Source organism: Halichoerus grypus, chromosome 2 (assembly GCF_964656455.1).
Source record: "Halichoerus grypus chromosome 2, mHalGry1.hap1.1, whole genome shotgun sequence".
NCBI lineage: Eukaryota > Metazoa > Chordata > Mammalia > Carnivora > Phocidae > Halichoerus > Halichoerus grypus.
This window is the reverse complement of record NC_135713.1, coordinates 38,728,462-38,746,837: the sequence shown is the minus strand read 5'-3', so window position 1 is coordinate 38,746,837 and position 18,376 is coordinate 38,728,462. Positions and strand designations below refer to the sequence as shown.

The 18,376-nt window shown below is 35.2% G+C and overlaps 1 protein-coding gene across 1 annotated transcript in view; it reads right to left on the bottom strand.

Moving 5' to 3' along the window:
• Positions 1 to 18,376, bottom strand: part of NDUFS4 (NADH:ubiquinone oxidoreductase subunit S4) — a 112,761-nt gene that overhangs the window by 62,521 nt on the left and 31,864 nt on the right. Inside the window, exon 2 of the mRNA XM_036114468.2 lies at positions 2,327 to 2,405. Coding sequence (XP_035970361.1) covers positions 2,327 to 2,405 — 79 coding nt within the window. The remainder of the gene's footprint in view (positions 1 to 2,326; positions 2,406 to 18,376) is intronic.

Here is an 18,376-nt window from a genome sequence, read left to right as displayed (position 1 = left end):
GTTGCTCAATATTTCTGGAAGTACCCTTCAGCCACTTGTCTTGTCAATATATTATCAACTGAACCTTTCACCCAGTAGGTAGTGTGTGGGAATAAGAAGACCTGAAAACCCTATCGACATTATGTTACCTATTTGATTATCTAATATTTGCATTTTAATATAAACCTAAATGAATGGCTAAAACTCATGTTTGAGGGGCACCTGGGTGACTCAGTCGTTAAGTGGCTGCCTTCGGCTCAGGTCATAATCCCAGCGTCTTGGGATCAAGCCCCACATCGGGCTCCCTGCTCAGAGGGAAGCCTGCTTCTCCCTCTCCTATTCCTCCTGCTTGTGTTCCTTCTCTTGCTGTGTCTCTCTCTGTCAAATAAATAAATAAAATCTTTAAAATAAATAAATAAATAAAAATAAAACTCATGTTTGAAAATTACCTACGGGTTTCAGTACCTGTTTAAATATTTCTTCAGTAACTATGAATAATTTGTAAATAAGACTTGAATTGATTTCAGCTGGAATAGACATTTTGACTAATACACTTCAAGAAAGACATAACAAAGCTAGGAAAAATCTATACAGGGCAACAAAATTCATTGAAAGTATACAACTGATTTAATGAGATAAAAAATAAAACGCAAAGCAGTCTGTATACCTCTCTGATATGACTCACAGCACCTTGTTTAGAGACATGGATTGCTACCTCACTTATTCTTCAAACTAGAAAGAAGACAACTTAGAAGCATTACTAATAAACTCTATAAAAGTTGAAAATCTTGTGAAGAATAAACCCCACAATACTAGAACAAGAAGGCAATCTCTTGGGGTGTAAAACATGGGTCACTGGAAAAATTAAAATAGTACATTAATTAATGAACGCATGGTATATGGAAATCATCCTCCTCTTACACACATACTTGTCTCATTTTTATACTTGACTAAGCAAATGGTGTTGATCAACTTTTGAAGAATAAGTAGAAGGTCCCTGGATAAGAGCTAGGGGATTGGTGAAAACCATCTAGGCAGAGTGAACTGCAATGTGAATGCCCTGAAGCAGGGAAAGGAACAGCAAGTTCCAGGCTTGGTGTGGCTGGAGCACAGTGTATAAAACACAGTGGTATAAGATTAACCTAGAGAGGAAGGGAGGACTTTAATCATCCAAAACCTCAAAAACCATGTAAGGATTTTAAGGTTTACTTTTAGGTCAGTAAGAAAACCAACGGATCTTACACAAGAAGTGAAAAAACCAGCGTTTAATGACTATTGTTTATCCTTTGGAAAATGAATTAAAGGACAATTAAAGTATCTATAGAGATCAATTCAAAAACTACTGCAGCAATCTAGGTGAAAGATGATGGTAGCCTAGACTAGGATGATGGCAATGTCAGCAAGCAGATCTAAGAGACAGTTTAAAGATAAAACCAACCAGCTTTAAGCATAAGATCGGAGTTTTCCAAACTACCTATCCATTGTCTGTCTGTTTACTTTAACTATTTATATATCTGTTTATATCTTTAGTGGTATAAACAGTGTTTAGATCTTTAAGTGTGATCTATTCTTTAAATTATGCTTACAGAGTCAAAACTGAATGATAAAAGAATGTAAAACTGGAAGAAGAGTGGTTAAGAAACACACCCATACATTTGATAATGGTAAACCAGATAAAAAATGAAAAAGCACGCTTATACTATTACACATTTTTACAAGTCTTAGACATTACAAAATTTATATGCTATTTTACAATATAAGCATAAATAATAAACTGCATCTAAAGTAACATCACACATAGAAAAAATTTTTAAGTGATGGTTACCATAATTCTATCTGCTACTGATTAACAGAATATTATTTATTTGTTGCTAGTTGTAATCTCTCATGCATAATGGAGAAATGTAATGTGTGTGTACACACACATATATACATACAGTAACAACAATAATTGGTTCCATAAAAACCCAATATACTTAAGTTTAGTGTCTTACAACTTAAACAGGAGTATAGTGAGAAAATAAAAAACTATATTTATATTTATATTCATATTAATGTTTAATTCATATTCATTAATTTAAAATGTTCTGACTTATAAACACCCCCAAAATGAAGCCTTTTGTAATTTTAATCTCTTAATATCTGCATATGACTTAATATTTGTGTATAATGCTTAACACAAATTATCTTTTTGTGATGAATATTTTCTCTTAAAATTTATATACAATCTAGAAATTCAAATTCAAATCACTCACCTGGAAGAAGCAAAAACACCACTCTGAAAAGCTATTGTACAAAAAGAACCCTGAAGGCAGAATCATAACAGCATATAATAGAAAATTCTTACCAATCTTTCATCAACTGTTATGAGTTGCGTGTCCTGAGCTTGGTCTTGTGCCAGCCTCCATGTGGAAGTGCTTAACGACCTGCAGTGCAAGACTTTAAGTTAAAAAATGATCCATGCGATGAGAAAAGAGAGGCAGACAAATCTTAAATAAATGAGCTACTTTAACAATATCTGTCTTATAAAACAAAAAAGAATAGAAAGAAAGAGAAGAGGGCACAAAAATCCTTTTTCTCCCCAATTAGTTCTGTCTGCTGAGTTTTTGGCAGACTCACTTAGGAGTTCACAACAGGCTGCACTTTATGTCAGTCTATAGGCTCTCTGTCACAGACAGGCCGTCAGTGACAAGTACCATACTCCATGAGTGTACAGTAGCTAGTTTGTCACTACTAGGACGAAAAATGCAAAGCTATATCAATCCTTCCAGAATGCTGATTCCTAAATGACCGCCATCAGAAAGAAAAAAATCTCAATCATATACTTCATGGCCAAAAGTAAATATTAACAGAATTTAATTATATAATGTTAAGTTTCTTCACTCTAATTTCAAAACAAAAGTAGTTGAAATAGAAATGATTTCTATGATCATTTTAACTAATGTTATTAGTTTAGTCCTGTATCTCATTCACAGAATTGAAGAAAGTCTAAATAGCTAAAATAGAAATATTAAGTCAGAAATAAAATGGGCACCATATCTAGCTCCTTTATATTAGCATCACCGGACCCTCATCCCAAAGAAATTACTTAAAGCTAACAGGTTTTTTTGTTTTTTGTTTTTTTACTTCAGATACATACTGTACTCTATACTAACAAATGTCGTACTGTCACTGATTGTTAAGTTTAACATTTTACATTTCCAAAACATTAAGACATCCTATGTAGATTTCTCTTTTTAAAAGTTAGCCTATACAATCATGACTCAAATTTCAAAACCAACAGAATACTGGTTTTAAGTATTAAGTTCTTTCTTCTTTATTCTTTTAAAGATTTTATTTATTTATATGAGAGAAAGAGAGAGTGAGCACGAGCTGGGGGAAAGGGCAGAGGGAGAGCAATCCCAGGACCCTAGGATCAGGACCTGAGCCAAAGGCAGATGCTTAACCAACTGAGCCACCCAGATGCCCCAAGTTCTTTCTTCTTTAAATGAAGTAAAACCACCATCATAATTTTGACACAACATAAACACTAATACCTGATGCAAAACTTCATGTAATAGTTCAACTTTCAACAGCTATGGTGTACACAATTTTATAGAAAATCTATCTACTAATAGCATAGTTTAAAGACAACTGATAATAGAAAAGGCTTTTTTGCTTTATGAATATGTATTTTTTTTCAAGATTTTACTTATTTGAGAGAGAGAGAGAGACAGAGCACAAGCAGGGAGAGGGGCAAGGGAGAGGGAGAAGCAGACTCCCTGCTGAGTAGGGAGCCCAATGTGGGACTCAATCCCAGGACCCTGGGATCCTGACCTAAGCCAAAGGCAGACGCTTAACCGATTAAGCCACCCAGGCGCCCCAAAAAAATATCTGTCAGTTATTTCCCAGAATTAATATAATTCCTTATTACTTTAAACATCCTGCTCAGAAACATACACAAAATACATCTACATGGAAATTATTTTAAATTTATACAGACAGTTAAAATATATGTGTTGGTTGTTACATTAAAGGAGTATAATCAGCACTTTTAAAAATCTATTTACTCTGGAAATCATTAAGACCAATAACATGACAATAAAAACATTCTGAATACTCTTAATCAAATCCATATATTGTAAGAAAAAAATTAGGCAATGATAAGAGAACTCAGGAGAACTTGAAATATTGGAAATATTAGAAAATGTAGCTACATTTCAAGAAAATGAAGCTGCAGAGGTCCTCTAATGAGAAGTACTAGAGCAAAACTGCAAATTATTCTACATAGATTAAAACTCTATAATCCGGGGCGCCTGGGTGGCTCAGTTGGTTAAGCGACTGCCTTCAGCTCAGGTCATGATCCTGGAGTCCCGGGATCGAGTCCCACATCGGGCTCCCTGCTCAGCGGGAAGTCTGCTTCTCCCTCTGATGCTCCCCCCTCTCATGCTCTCTCTGTCTCTATCTCATTCTCTCTCTCAAATAAATAAATAAAATCTTTAAAAAAAAAACAAAAAAAAACAAAAAAAAACCTCTATAATCCATCAACTTTGCAACTTCAGACTACACAGTGAATTTGATTTTAAACAATTTTCTCTTAAATTGTGTAATAAAATCTTATTGTATATTAGTCATAACCTAAAGCAAATTTTTAAAAGCATATATAAAGACGTATTTTAAAAATTTTAAATTTATCTCCAACTAATGATAAGAATGAAGCTATATATCACTCTCTGAAAACAGATAACTTTTATTAACAAATACACAGATGAAAAATCATCACATATTTTTTTTTAAAGATTTTATTTATTTATTTATTCATGAGAGATAGAGAGAGAGAGAGAGGCAGAGGCAGAGGGAGAAGCAGGATCCCTGCTGAGCAGGGAGCCCGATGTGGGACTCAATCCTAGGACCCTGGGATCATGACCTGAGCCGAAGGCAGACGCTTAACCGACTGAGCCACCCAGGCGCCTCATCATCACATATTTTTATCAGGCTGTATATAAAAGACAACATAATAAAAAAGTGACAAAAGATGTTAAGTAAAACAATCCTACCAGAAAGAGTTAAAAATCACAATTAAAACTTTATGTAAGAAAAAAACCTTAAAGATAGGCTAGATTGCAAAGAAATCATAAATAGAATTTTTTTTAAGAATTTTTATTATTTGAAAATATATATTCATATAATTTATTACAGAAAATTTTGCCTAAGAAAGCACAAATAATATGTGCATATGTATACATGTATATGTGTGTGTAGGTTTTATTAGGTCATGTCCTAAGTAACTGCTCCCTAATCACAGAAACAGCAATTATTTTTTTTTTTTTTTAAGATTTTTTATTTATTTGTCAGTGAGAGAGAGAAAGCACAGGCAGAGGGAGAAGCAGGCTCCCCACTGAGCAAGGAGCCTGATGCGGGACTCGATCCCACCATGCTGGGATCATGACCCAAGCCGAAGGCAGACACTCAACCCAACAAGCCACCCAGGCGTCCGGAGACAGCAATTATTTTTAAAAAAATCAAATCTCAGATGTGGAGAAAAATTTTCCTCCGATTATAAATAGTTAAGGTGGCAACAGAGATCTAGAATAAATTACAAACATAGCATTTAATTACACCTACAAAATATAAGGCACAGTTAATTTTAGATTAAATTATATAGCAAATATCTATTTGCTGATTAGCCTTTAAAGAATGTTACATCAGTAAATTGGTAACAGTAAATAAAGTGCTTTTTAATAATATAAGAGTATAAAAACATTAAACAAGTAAAACTTAGAAAGTATAAAGGAAAAAATGACAGAAAATGTAATATTAAAACTTCTAAACCAAAGATACTATAAAAGACAAAAGGTAACAAACAAGGAGAAAATATTTACAATATAAAACAGTAAAGAATCAATATCCAAAATAGGTAAAAGAGCTTCTAGAAATTAGTAAATAGGAATAATTCTTTTTTTTTTTTTTTTAAGTAATCTCTATGCCCCACGTGGGGCTAGAACTCTCAACCCCAAGATCAAGATTCACACTACTCTACTGACTAAATTAGCCAGGCGGCCCAGTAGGGATACATCTTAAATTTCAAGAGGAAGTCACACAACCAAAAACCCAAACAGCTTAATTAAAACTGGGAAAAGGATGGAAAAGGACTTGAATGACATTTATCCAAAGATCTGTAAGGAGCCAACAGCACACAAAGCGATGCTCAAAATTACTAATCATTAGGGAAATGTAAATCAAAACCACAATGAGATACGACCTCATACCTATTTGGATGGTTATCCAAAAAATAAGTGTTGGTGGAATATAAACAACCAGAACACACTGCATTGCTGATGGGAATGTAAAATCATGCAGTCCCTATGGAAAGCAGTATGGCACTTCCTAAAAAATTTAAACATAGAATTACCACACGATTCAGCAATTTCACTATATACCCAAAAGAATTAAAAACAGGGACTCAAATAGGTATTTGTATGCCCATGTTCCTAATAGCACAATTCCCAATAGCCAAAGGCATAAACTGCCAAAATATTAATAATCTTACGTTATTGGGCAATGTATTTGAACACTTAAAAGTATATATGTAGAAATGATTAATATGTAATCACTAGCAAATAGGTAGTAATTTTAACTTTGCTATTTGGTACCTATTTTTGAGAAATTAGTAATTTTACTTGCCTCATAAACTTGCCTTTCTGTCCACCCACCTATTGTCTTAACTGCCTTTTCACATTTCCAGGTTTCTTAAGAGTCAACTTTAATTCTGAGCCCAAAGGATAAACAATGATGCCTGTGATTATTATTATCAATTCCCATTATTAAACTGAACAAGCCATTTATTATATTTAGTTTTTCTGTACAAGTTTCCCATAAGAAAATGAGATATCCTGGAAATGGAAAACAAGAGATCGTATTTCTAACTCTGGTTTTAGTACCTACTATTTCTGTCTATGAGCAAATCATTTAACCTTTCTGCACCTCAATTTCATTCTTAGTAAATTTGTAAAATGAGGACTTGTTGCTCTAAAGTTTCTTTTAGTGATAAATCTCTGTGATTCTGGGGCACCTGGGTGGCTCAGTCGGTTAAGTGTCTGCCTTTGGCTCAGGTCATGATCCCAGGGTGCTGGGATCGATAGGGCTCCCTGCTCCGCGGGAAGCCTGCTTCTCCCTCTCCCACTCCCCCTGCTTGTGTTCCCTCGCTCACTGACTCTCTCTCTCTCTCTGTCAAATAAATAAATAAAATCTTTAAAAAAAAAAAAAAAAAGTCTCTGTGATTCTAATAAGTGGAATCGAGTACAGTTCTACTTTGTTTTAATAATCCCTTATGGAAATGCTATGTAATAATAACTCATAATCTGTTTTTCTTTAAAACTCTAAAGAGTTAAAACTTTGAAAAAATATATACCACATTTGTTTATCCACTCATCTGTTGATGGACAGTAAGGTTATTTCTGGTAATGACATTCATATGCATGTTTTTGTGGGGACATAAGTTTGCAACTCATTTCGATAACTACCTACAAACGCAACTGCTGAACTGCATATGTTAAGACCATGTTTAGTTTTGTAAGAAACCGCCAAACTATATTCTAAAGTGGCTGTACCATTTGTGTTCCCATGAGCATGAATGAGACTCCTTGTTGCTCCACATGCTTGTCAGTATCTGGTGTTGTCAGTTTTTTGGATTTTAGCCATTCTAATAGGTGTGTAGTGGCATCTCATTGTTTGAGTTTTCAATTCCCTGATGATATATGATGTTAAACACCTTTTCATATGCTTATTGGCCACCTGTATATCATCTTTGGTGAGGTGTCTGTTCAGATCTTTTGCCTATTTTTCAACGGGGTTGTTTTCTTGTTGAATATGAAGAGTTCTTTGTATATTGTAGATACCAGTTCTTCATCAGATATGTTTTGCAAATATTTTCTTTTTTTTAAAGATTTTATTTATTTGAGAGAGAGACAGAGACAGAGACAGAGCACGAGCCGGGGAGGGAGGGGCAGAGGGAGAAGCAGACTCCCCACTGAGCAGGGAGCCCAATGTGGGACTCAGTCCCAGGATCCTGGGATCATGACCCGAGCTGAAGGCAGACACTTAACTGACTGAGCCACCCAGGCGCCCCTGTTTTGCAAATATTTTCTTCCAGTCTGTGCTTGTCTTTCCATTGTCCTAAAGCATCTTCCACAGAGCAGAAGCTTTTAATTTTAATGAAGTCCAACTCATCTATTTTTTCCTTCGTGGATTTTGCTTTTGGTGTTGTATCTAAAAACTCAGAAGCAAACCAAGGTACCTGGAGTTTTATGTTATTTTCTGGAAGGTAGATAGTTTTGCTTCTTACATTTAGGTCTATGATCCATTTTGAGTTAACTTTTGTGAAAGCTGTAAGGTCAGTGTATAAATTCGTTTTTTTGCATGTGGATATATTCCAGTTGCACTTAATGAAAGATTATCTTTTCTCCATTGGATTGCCTTTGCTCCTATCTCAAAGATCAGTTGACTATATCTGAGTAGTCTATTTCTGGGCTATTGGTTATGTTCTATTGATCTATTTGTCTGTTCTTCACCAATTCCACATTGTCTTGATTACTGCAGCTGTGTACTAAAGTCAGTCAGTACCATTCCTCTGACTTTGTTATTATTCTTCTTCACTATTTCACGGAGTATTTGGGGTCTTTTGCCTTTCTATATAAGCTTAGAATCAGTTTCTTGATATCCACAAAGTAGCTTGCTGAGGTTTTGACTGAGACTGTGTTGAATCTACTAATTAAGTTGGGAAGAACTGGCGTCTTAACAATATTGAGTCTTCCTGTCTGTATATATTTATTAGGATTTTGACTTCTTTGGCATTTTATAATTTTCCTCATATACATCTTGCAAATACTGTTTTTAATACTTCAAAATACACTCTTCAAAAAGTCTTAATGATGAGGGGTGTCTGGGTGGCTCAGTCATTAGGCGTCTGCCTTCTGCTCAGGTCATGATCCCAGGATCCTGGGATCGAGCCCCACATCGGGCTCCCTGCTCCGCAGGAAGCCTGCTTCTCCCTCTCACACTCTCCCCCTGCTTGTGTTCCCTCTCTCGCTGTGTCTCTGTCAAATAAATAAATAAAATCTTTAAAAAAAAATTTTTTTTTAAAAAGTCTTAATGGTGAAAAGATAAAAAGAAACCATTTGCAATGGAAAATAGTATTTGAATAAGAATAAACAGTACTGATTCAAAGTACTAACACTATTCTCCCTCTGAAGCAAACTAACTGTATCAACTAAGGAGAATAAAATTCCCACATCCCTTGTAGCAGTTTGAAACATGGCTCCAAATTTTTTCGACACTCATCCCTCTGATTAAGAGCTGCAGGTCCCCTATTCCCAGAATCTGAGCCCTGTGAGTGCCTGGTCAATATAATACAGAACTGAGGCTATCTGTATTTCCAGGCTCAGGCCTTAAAAAACTAGCCATTTCCATTTCCTGTCACTTAGAACATTGCTTCTTCGGATATTCACTCTTGGAACCCACCTACCATGTTGTGAGGAAGTCCAAGGTGCCCCACAGAGAGACCCACATGAGGAGAAAGCAATAACCAACATCACTTTGCCAGCCATGTGAATGATCCTCTAGCCCAAGATGAGCCATCCCAGCAGACACCAAGTGGAACAGAGACAAACTTCCCTGACAAACCCTGCCCAAAATGCGTATTTGTGAGCAAAACAAATGACTGTTGTTGTTTTAAGCAACTGAGTATTGGGGTAGCTTGTGTCCAACTATAGATAATAAAAACATCCCTACAAATAATTGAAGATGATTTTATAAACATTAAAATTGAACCAGTAACTTCAAACGACCAGAAATGAACTGACCAACTTCTAGACAAATTCCTAATCCTATAGAAATCAAGGAATCAATTAATCCTCAACCTTTTGATTAAAACCAATTATGTCTGTTGTCAATTTATTAGAAATTGAATTATAATCCAAATTCACATTAAATCAGAAAGTGTTTAGTTCCATAGAGAAGTATTAAACCACAAGAAAATATTACTAAGAGTTCTAACTAAAATATTAAAATAAAAACATATACGCATTCTCCATGTCACAATAATTATCTCAGACTTAAAATATGGTGGCATTTGGGTCAATCACCTTCAAGTTAATGATCTTGAAGCTTTTCAAGATCTTGAATCAATAGAGAAAACTTAAACTGTCATTAATACTGTACTCACTAGACAGAAGCAAGAAATAATTGTTAATGGAAAAAATAAAAATGAGGGGACAAGTGACCATTTTATTTACTTATTTTTAAAGATTTTATTTATATATTTGACAGAGAGAGCACAAGCAGAGGGAGCTCCAGGCAGAGGGAAAGGAAGAAGCAGGGAGCCCAATGCGGGGCTGAATCCGAGGACCCTGGTATCAGGACCCAAGCTGAAGGCAGACGCTTAACCGACTAAGCCACCCAGGTGCCCCCAAGGGACCATTTTAATATTCTGTGAAAATATGTGGAGTGAAAAGAAAGGGAAGGATGTTACAAATACTCTGTCTGGTTAAGTTCAGTAGAAAGAACAATGAAAATAACTTATAATCTATTCACAAATAAGTTCCTTGATTCTAATTCAGATTTATCACAAAATTTCTAATCTTTACCTACAGGACTTAATATTATCTTAAAGTGTTCCACTGGTCAGGTGAGTAAAAATTAACAATCTCCTGTTCCTAGGTATCCTTTTCCCCATTCTTCTGAGCCAGGTGGAACTTACAGCACAGACTAATAGCAGTTGTGCCTCTGGACACAACTCAAGCCAAAACCTTAAATTAATCCTTTGAGTGTCATCCAACAGATGAAGGAAAGATTTGTGCAAGAGGGATAAGGGTAATTATGCTTATATAACAGACTTCGGAATGAAACTGAGGAGTGAAAGAAGGAGAATGTGGGCAAGGTTTTGGAAGGTGATAATAAAGAAATTGGAGGGCATGACAGAAAATGTAAAGGAAGGGAGAAACAAATCTACCCAAGTTTGTTAACAGGTTATCAAAATAAATAGAAATGAGGTGAAAATAAAGGGAATAAGAAATAGATGTCATGCTGATAGCAATTCTATTACAAAACACAATGAATATATGAAAAGTTCACGTTTATGAAAGTCAAATCATTGAGGTATACTAGCCAATAAAAAGTAACTAATGGTTTGGAATGCCTTAAAGGAAGGAACTGAGTTGCTGTATTTTAGAATGTCTGGTATATAATTGGAAGCAAATTTACCGTAAAGATGTCAATTATTAATCTACAAGTTAAATATAATAATAATTCTAACAGAATTTTTATAAAATTAGATAATTCTCATCAGGAAGAAAAAATTCACAAAATAACCAAGAATGTTTTGAAAAACAACTAGAAGGCAAGATTTGCCTTGCCAACTAATATGCTACAATAATTAAAATACGGTATTAACACAGGCACAGACACACAGATCAAATAAACAGTACAGATCAGAGTACAAAAACAGATAATGTGGATTTGTAAATCTATTATATAATAAAAGTACAATTTTACATTAGTGGTGAAAGGATGAACTATTTAATAAGTAATACTGAAACAACTGGCTAGCCTTTCATGGAAGAAAAATGTTTGAATCCTGGGGCGCCTGGGTGGCTCAGTCATTGTGTCTGCCTTCGGCTCAGGTCATGATCCCTGGGTCCTGGGATGGAGCCCCGCATCGGGCTCCCTGCTCGGCAGGAAGCCTGCTTCTCCCTCTCCCCCTCCCTCTGCTTGTGTTCCTTCTCTCGCTGTCTCTCTCCCTGTCAAATAAATAAATAAAATCTTAAAAAAAAAAAAAAAAGATAAATGTTTGAATCCTGTTATAAAATAGTTATATCATCTACCAAAGAATTCCAGATGGACTCACACACACACACACATTGTGCTGTGTATAAATTACTAAAATAAAATATAAGGGTTTTTAAAATAACATTTGGATGGAAAAGTTTTCTTAACCAAGACACAAAGCACAATACCCACAAACTGTGAAGAAAAATAACTTCTGAACAACAAAGGGTACTACAAACTAAAGGAAATATCAGAGATAATAAGTACAACCTACAAAGTGGTTAAAACACTAATACCTAGAATATATAAAGGACTTTCAGAAACCAAGGCAAAAATCACCTAAAAAGGGGAGAAAGAGAGCAGAGCATATACACATGGTACATATTAATACCAACTCTATCAATAATCAATTTAAGAATAGTCTAAATACACCAATTGAAAGAGAGTATGTGTCAGAGACACAGACAGATTAAAGGTGAAGAGATGGAGAAAGATATACTATACTAACAGTAATCAAATCTTAACTATAACAGCAATATTAATCTCAGACAAACTAGATTTCACAACAAGGAAAATTATTAGGAATGGAGCGCCTAGCTGGCTCAGTTGGTTGAGCAAATGACTCTTGATCTCGGGGTCATGATTTCGAGCCCCATGGTGGGTGTAGAGATCACTTTTTAAAAATTATCAGGAATAAAAAGGGGTATTACATTCTGAGAAAGGAGTCAATTCTCCAAGAAGACATTAACAACCCTTATGGTATATATGCCCAACAAGAGAATGTCAAAATATGTGAGGCAAAAATTGAAAGAGCTACAAGGAGAAATAGACAAATTCATTATTATAATTGGTAGACTTCAACACTCTTCTTCTTCAAAAAAAAATTTATTATCAAGTGATCTATACTAATAGTAAAGGACAGAGCCAGCCAACAGAACATCAGTGAGGATACAGTTGAAATGAAGAGCACCATCAATCAAGTAGATTTAATTGATATTTACAGAATACTTCACCCAACAACAGCAGCATACACATCCTTCTAAGCTCACATGAACATTCACCAAAATAGGTCACATTCTGAGCCATAAAACATACCTTAACAAATTTAAAAGAACAAGAAATCACACAGTGTATGCTCTTAGTCAACAATGGAATTAAACTAGAAACCAATAACAGAAAACTGGAAAATCCCCTATTATTTGGAGATTAAACAACATACTTCTAAAGAAATTATTTATCAAAAGAAGTCTCAGAGAAATTTCAAAATATTTTGAACTAAATGAAAATGAAAATACAGCTTTTCAAAGTCTGTTGGATGCAGCAAATGCAGTGTTTAGAAACTTTGCATTTAATACATACATAAGAAAAGAAAAAGTCTAAATTCAATAATCCAAGGTTCTACCAAAAGAAACTATAGAAAAGTACAATATAAACCTAAGGCAAGCAGAAGAAAAAAATAATAAAAATTACAGCAGAAATCAATGAAACTGTAAACAGGAAATTGGTAAAGAAAAATCAACAAAACCATAACCTGATCTTTAAGTGATAAATCTCCGGCCAGGCTAACCAAGAAACAAGAGAGAAGACAAAAATTACCAATATCAAAAACAAAAGAAGTGTCATCACTATTGACACCAAAGGGATAATAAAAAATATTATAAATACTCTGTGCCCACAAATAACTTAGAGGAAATAAACTATTTGAAAAACACAAACTACCAAAACTCATACAAGAAGAAATAATCTGACTATGCCCACAGTTATTAAAGAAATTGAATCAGTAATTAACGACCTTCCAAAAAAAAGAAAGAAAGCACCAGGCCCAGACAGTGCTTCTGCCAAACATTTAAGAAGAAATGATACTAATTCTCTACAATCTCTTCCAGAAGGGAACATGTCTTAACTTATTTGATGAAACCAGCAGTATCTTAACCACCAGCACCAAAAAAATAAAAGGGAAAAACTACAGACCATTATCTCTTATAAACATAGATGCAAAAAACCTCAACCAAAAAAAAAAAAAAAAAAGTTTTATAAAATATGACCAAATGGGATTTATTCTAGGTATGCAAGGCTGGATTAATATTTGAAAATCAATTAATATAATCCAGTACATCAATAAGCTAAAAAATATATATATATATCACATGATCACATTGTCACAAAAAAGGCATTTGACAAGATCCAATACCCATTCATACTAAAAACTGTCAGCAAACTAGGAATAAAGGGGAACTTCAAAACTGATAAAGAACATATACATGAAATCTACAATTAACATCCTTAATGGTGAGTAACTACTCCTAAGACTGGGTAAAGGCAGGATATCCCCTCTTGCTACTCCTATTTAACATTGGTACTACAAGTCTTAGCTAATGGTAATAAGTAATGAAATAATAAGTAAGCATGTTAGGAAAGAAGATATAACACTATCCTAGTTTACAGAGGACAACATCGTCTACAAAGAAAAACTCTGGAGCACCTGGGTGACTCAGTCATTAAGATCTGCCTTCGGCTCGGGTCGTGATCCCAGGGTCCTAGGATTGAGCCCGGGTTAGTCTGCTTCTCCCTCTCCTACTCCCCCTGCTTGTGTTCCCTCTCTCACTGTGTCTCTCTCTGTCAGATAAATAAATAAAAATCTTTAAAATAAAAAAAAAAATCCCAAATAATTAACAAAAAAAACCCTAGACTAAAAAGTAACTATAATAGCAATTTGTGAAATATGTTAATATACAAAACCAACTGCTTTCTTATATCACCAGCAATGACTAACTGGAATTTAATATTAAAAATACAATACCATTTGCATTAGCACCAAAAAATAAATATATGGAGGTAAATGTAACAAAGTATATATAAGACCTATATGAAAAAAAACTAGAAAATTGATGAAAGAAATCACAAAATATCTAAATAAATGAAGGTACATTCCATGTTCGTGGATAAGAAGACTCAATATTAGTAAGATGTCAATTCTTCCCAACTTGATCTGCAGATCCAACACATAACAAAATTAGAGGATTAAACACTGATTTCAGTCTCACTACACGTATCAGTAACCAAGATACTGTGGAATTGGTGAAGAACAGACAAATAGATCAATAGAACATAACCAATAGCCCAGAAATAGACTACTCAGATATAGTCAACTGATCTTTGAGATAGGAGCAAAGGCAATCCAATGGAGAAAAGATAATCTTTCATTAAGTGCAACTGGAATATATCCACATGCAAAAAAACGAATTTATACACTGACCTTACAGCTTTCACAAAAGTTAACTCAAAATGGATCATAGACCTAAATGTAAGAAGCAAAACTATCTACCTTCCAGAAAATAACATAAAACTCCAGGTACCTTGGTTTGCTTCTGAGTTTTTAGATACAACACCAAAAGCAAAATCCACGAAGGAAAAAATAGATGAGTTGGACTTCATTAAAATTAAAAGCTTCTGCTCTGTGGAAGATGCTTTAGGACAATGGAAAGACAAGCACAGACTGGAAGAAAATATTTGCAAAACAGGGGCGCCTGGGTGGCTCAGTCAGTTAAGTGTCTGCCTTCAGCTCGGGTCATGATCCCAGGATCCTGGGACTGAGTCCCACATTGGGCTCCCTGCTCAGTGGGGAGTCTGCTTCTCCCTCTGCCCCTCCCTCCCCGGCTCGTGCTCTGTCTCTGTCTCTGTCTCTCTCTCAAATAAATAAAATCTTTAAAAAAAAGAAAATATTTGCAAAACATATCTGATGAAGAACTGGTATCTACAATATACAAAGAACTCTTCATATTCAACAAGAAAACAACCCCGTTGAAAAATAGGCAAAAGATCTGAACAGACACCTCACCAAAGATGATATACAGGTGGCCAATAAGCATATGAAAAGGTGTTTAACATCATATATCATCAGGGAATTGAAAACTCAAACAATGAGATGCCACTACACACCTATTAGAATGGCTAAAATCCAAAAAACTGACAACACCAGATACTGACAAGCATGTGGAGCAACAAGGAGTCTCATTCATGCTCATGGGAACACAAATGGTACAGCCACTTTGGAATACAGTTTGGCGGTTTCTTATAAAGCTAAAACATGGTTTTAACAGCAATTGTGTTACTAGGTATTTATCCAATTGAACTAAAAGCATATGTCCACACAAAAATCTGTATAAGAATATTTATCACAGCATTATTCATAACTGACAAAAACTGGAAGCAACCAAGATGTCCTTATATAGGTGAATTGATAAACTGTGGTAGAGCCATACAGTGGAACATAATTCAGTGAGAAAAAGAAATTGGCTAGAGAAAGTATTTGCAAATTACATAATCTGACAAGAGGTATCCAGAATATATAGAGAACCACTAAAATTCAACAACAAAATAACAACTAACCCAATTCAAAAATGAGCAGAGGACTTGAACAGATGTTTCTGAAAGGGAGACACACGAATGGCCAATAAACACATGAACAGCTGTTCAACACAACACTAGTTATCAGGGAAATGCAAATCATAATCAAAAGACACACCACGATCCTCATTAGAATGATAAGGAAGGAAGGAAGGAAGGAGGGAGGGAGGGAGGGAGGGAAGGAGGGAAGGAAGGAAGGAAGGAAGGAAGGCAGGCAGGCAGGCAGGCGGGAGGGAGGGAAGGAAGGGGAATGGAGCAAGTGCTAGCAAGGATGTGGAGAAAATGGAATCACTGGTGGGAAATGTAAAATGGTATAGATGCTATGGAAAAGAGTATAGCAATTCATTAAAAAATTAACAATTACCGTATGATCCAGCAAGTCTACTTCTAGATACATATGTTGAAGAACTGAGAGCAGGGACCTGACTAGATATTTGCTCACTAATGTTTATAGCAGCATTATTCACAGTAGCCAAAAGGGAGAAGAAACCCACAGACGGATGGATTAAAAATAATTCAGTATATATATACAAGAAAATATTATTCAACCTTAGAAAGGAAGGAAATTCTGACACATGCTACAACACAGATGACCCTTGAAGAAATGATAGTTGATATAGGTCAGTCACAAAAAGACTGTATGATTCCACTCATATGAAGTACCTAGAGTAGTGAAATCGATAAAAACAGAAAGTACAATGGTGGTTGCCAGGGACCGGGGGGAGAGGAGAATAGAGAGTTATTGTTTAATGAGTAGAGAGTTTCAATTTTAGAAGATGAAAAAACAATCTGGAGATGTATGGTGGTGATGGTTGCACAACAATATGAATGTACTTAATGTCCCTGAACTACACTTAAAAATGGTTAAAATGGTAAATTTTGCATTATGTGTATTTTACAATCTTTATTTATACTTTTTAAAGATTTTACTTATTTATTTGAGAGAGAGAGAGAGCACGAGTGGGGTGAGGGGCAGAGGGAGAAGCAGACTCCCAGCCAAGCAGGGAGCCCGAAGTGGGGCCTGATCCCGAGTCCTGGGATCATGACCTGAGCCGAAGGCAGATGCCCACCCAACTGAGCCACCCAGGCGCCCCGTATTTTACAATCTTTGAAAAAGAATATGCCTTGTAAAGAAACTGTTGACCCTGTTTACAACCACTAATAAGGAGGAATACACACATACAAGTTTCTCAAAGCCAAAGGTTTATAGCTTTCCCTAGAAAAAGCTTCTTCATGTATGTATGTATATCTATAAATAGAATCAATCATCTCTTCACAAATTTTTAGAAGATCAAACTGAGGCTGCTGAACTTTAATATAATTACTCTCTGTACTGCCTCAGGTGGCACATTTTCCAAAAAAATCTCTAGGGCATGTCTGTGTAACACAAAATAAGTGATACCTTACTAAAATACTTAATGCCAATTACCACCCTGGTGATTTTTCAGACCATTGCTTTACCACCATTTTTCAACATGTTTTACATAATAATAGTTGACACTTTTTATGTTATCAACAGTTGGTTAAAAGCAAAACTTCTTAATATATTTAAGAAGTTATAAAGAACAAAACACAAGGAAAAGCAAGCCCAGATGAACGAATTGACTGGTCAAATAAATATCTACTAGACATTTTCAGTTATCTACCTTTTTTACCTGCATCAAGATCCTTAATTCATCACATTAGTATTACTTCATAGGTACTATCTTAAAAAAAAAAAAAAAAAAAAAGATTCTACTAATCAACCACACAAAATTCTCTATGTTTGGGATGCCTGGGTGGCTCAGTCAGTTAAGCATCTGCCTTTGGCTCAGGTCATGATCCCAGGGTCCTAGGATCAAGTCGTGCATCAGGCTCCTTGCTCAGCAGGGAGCCTGCTTCTCCCTCTCCCACTGCCTGCACTCCCCCAGCCTATGTACTCGTGTGCGCTCTCTCTCTGTACCTCTGACAAATAAATAAAATCTTTTAAAAAAAAGTCTGTTCCTCATAAGGCTTATGTATTAATCATTATAGTTGTGCCCAGTAATCTAGTTCTCATTCCAAGCACATGGTAAGATTACACTTCACTTTTATCGCTAAAGTTTGGTGTGGGCATGTGACTTATTTCAGCCAATGAAAAAAAAGAAGTGACACTATCTAGTAGCTTTAAAAGTCACTGCATAAATACCTATCTCTTTACCCCTGTCAG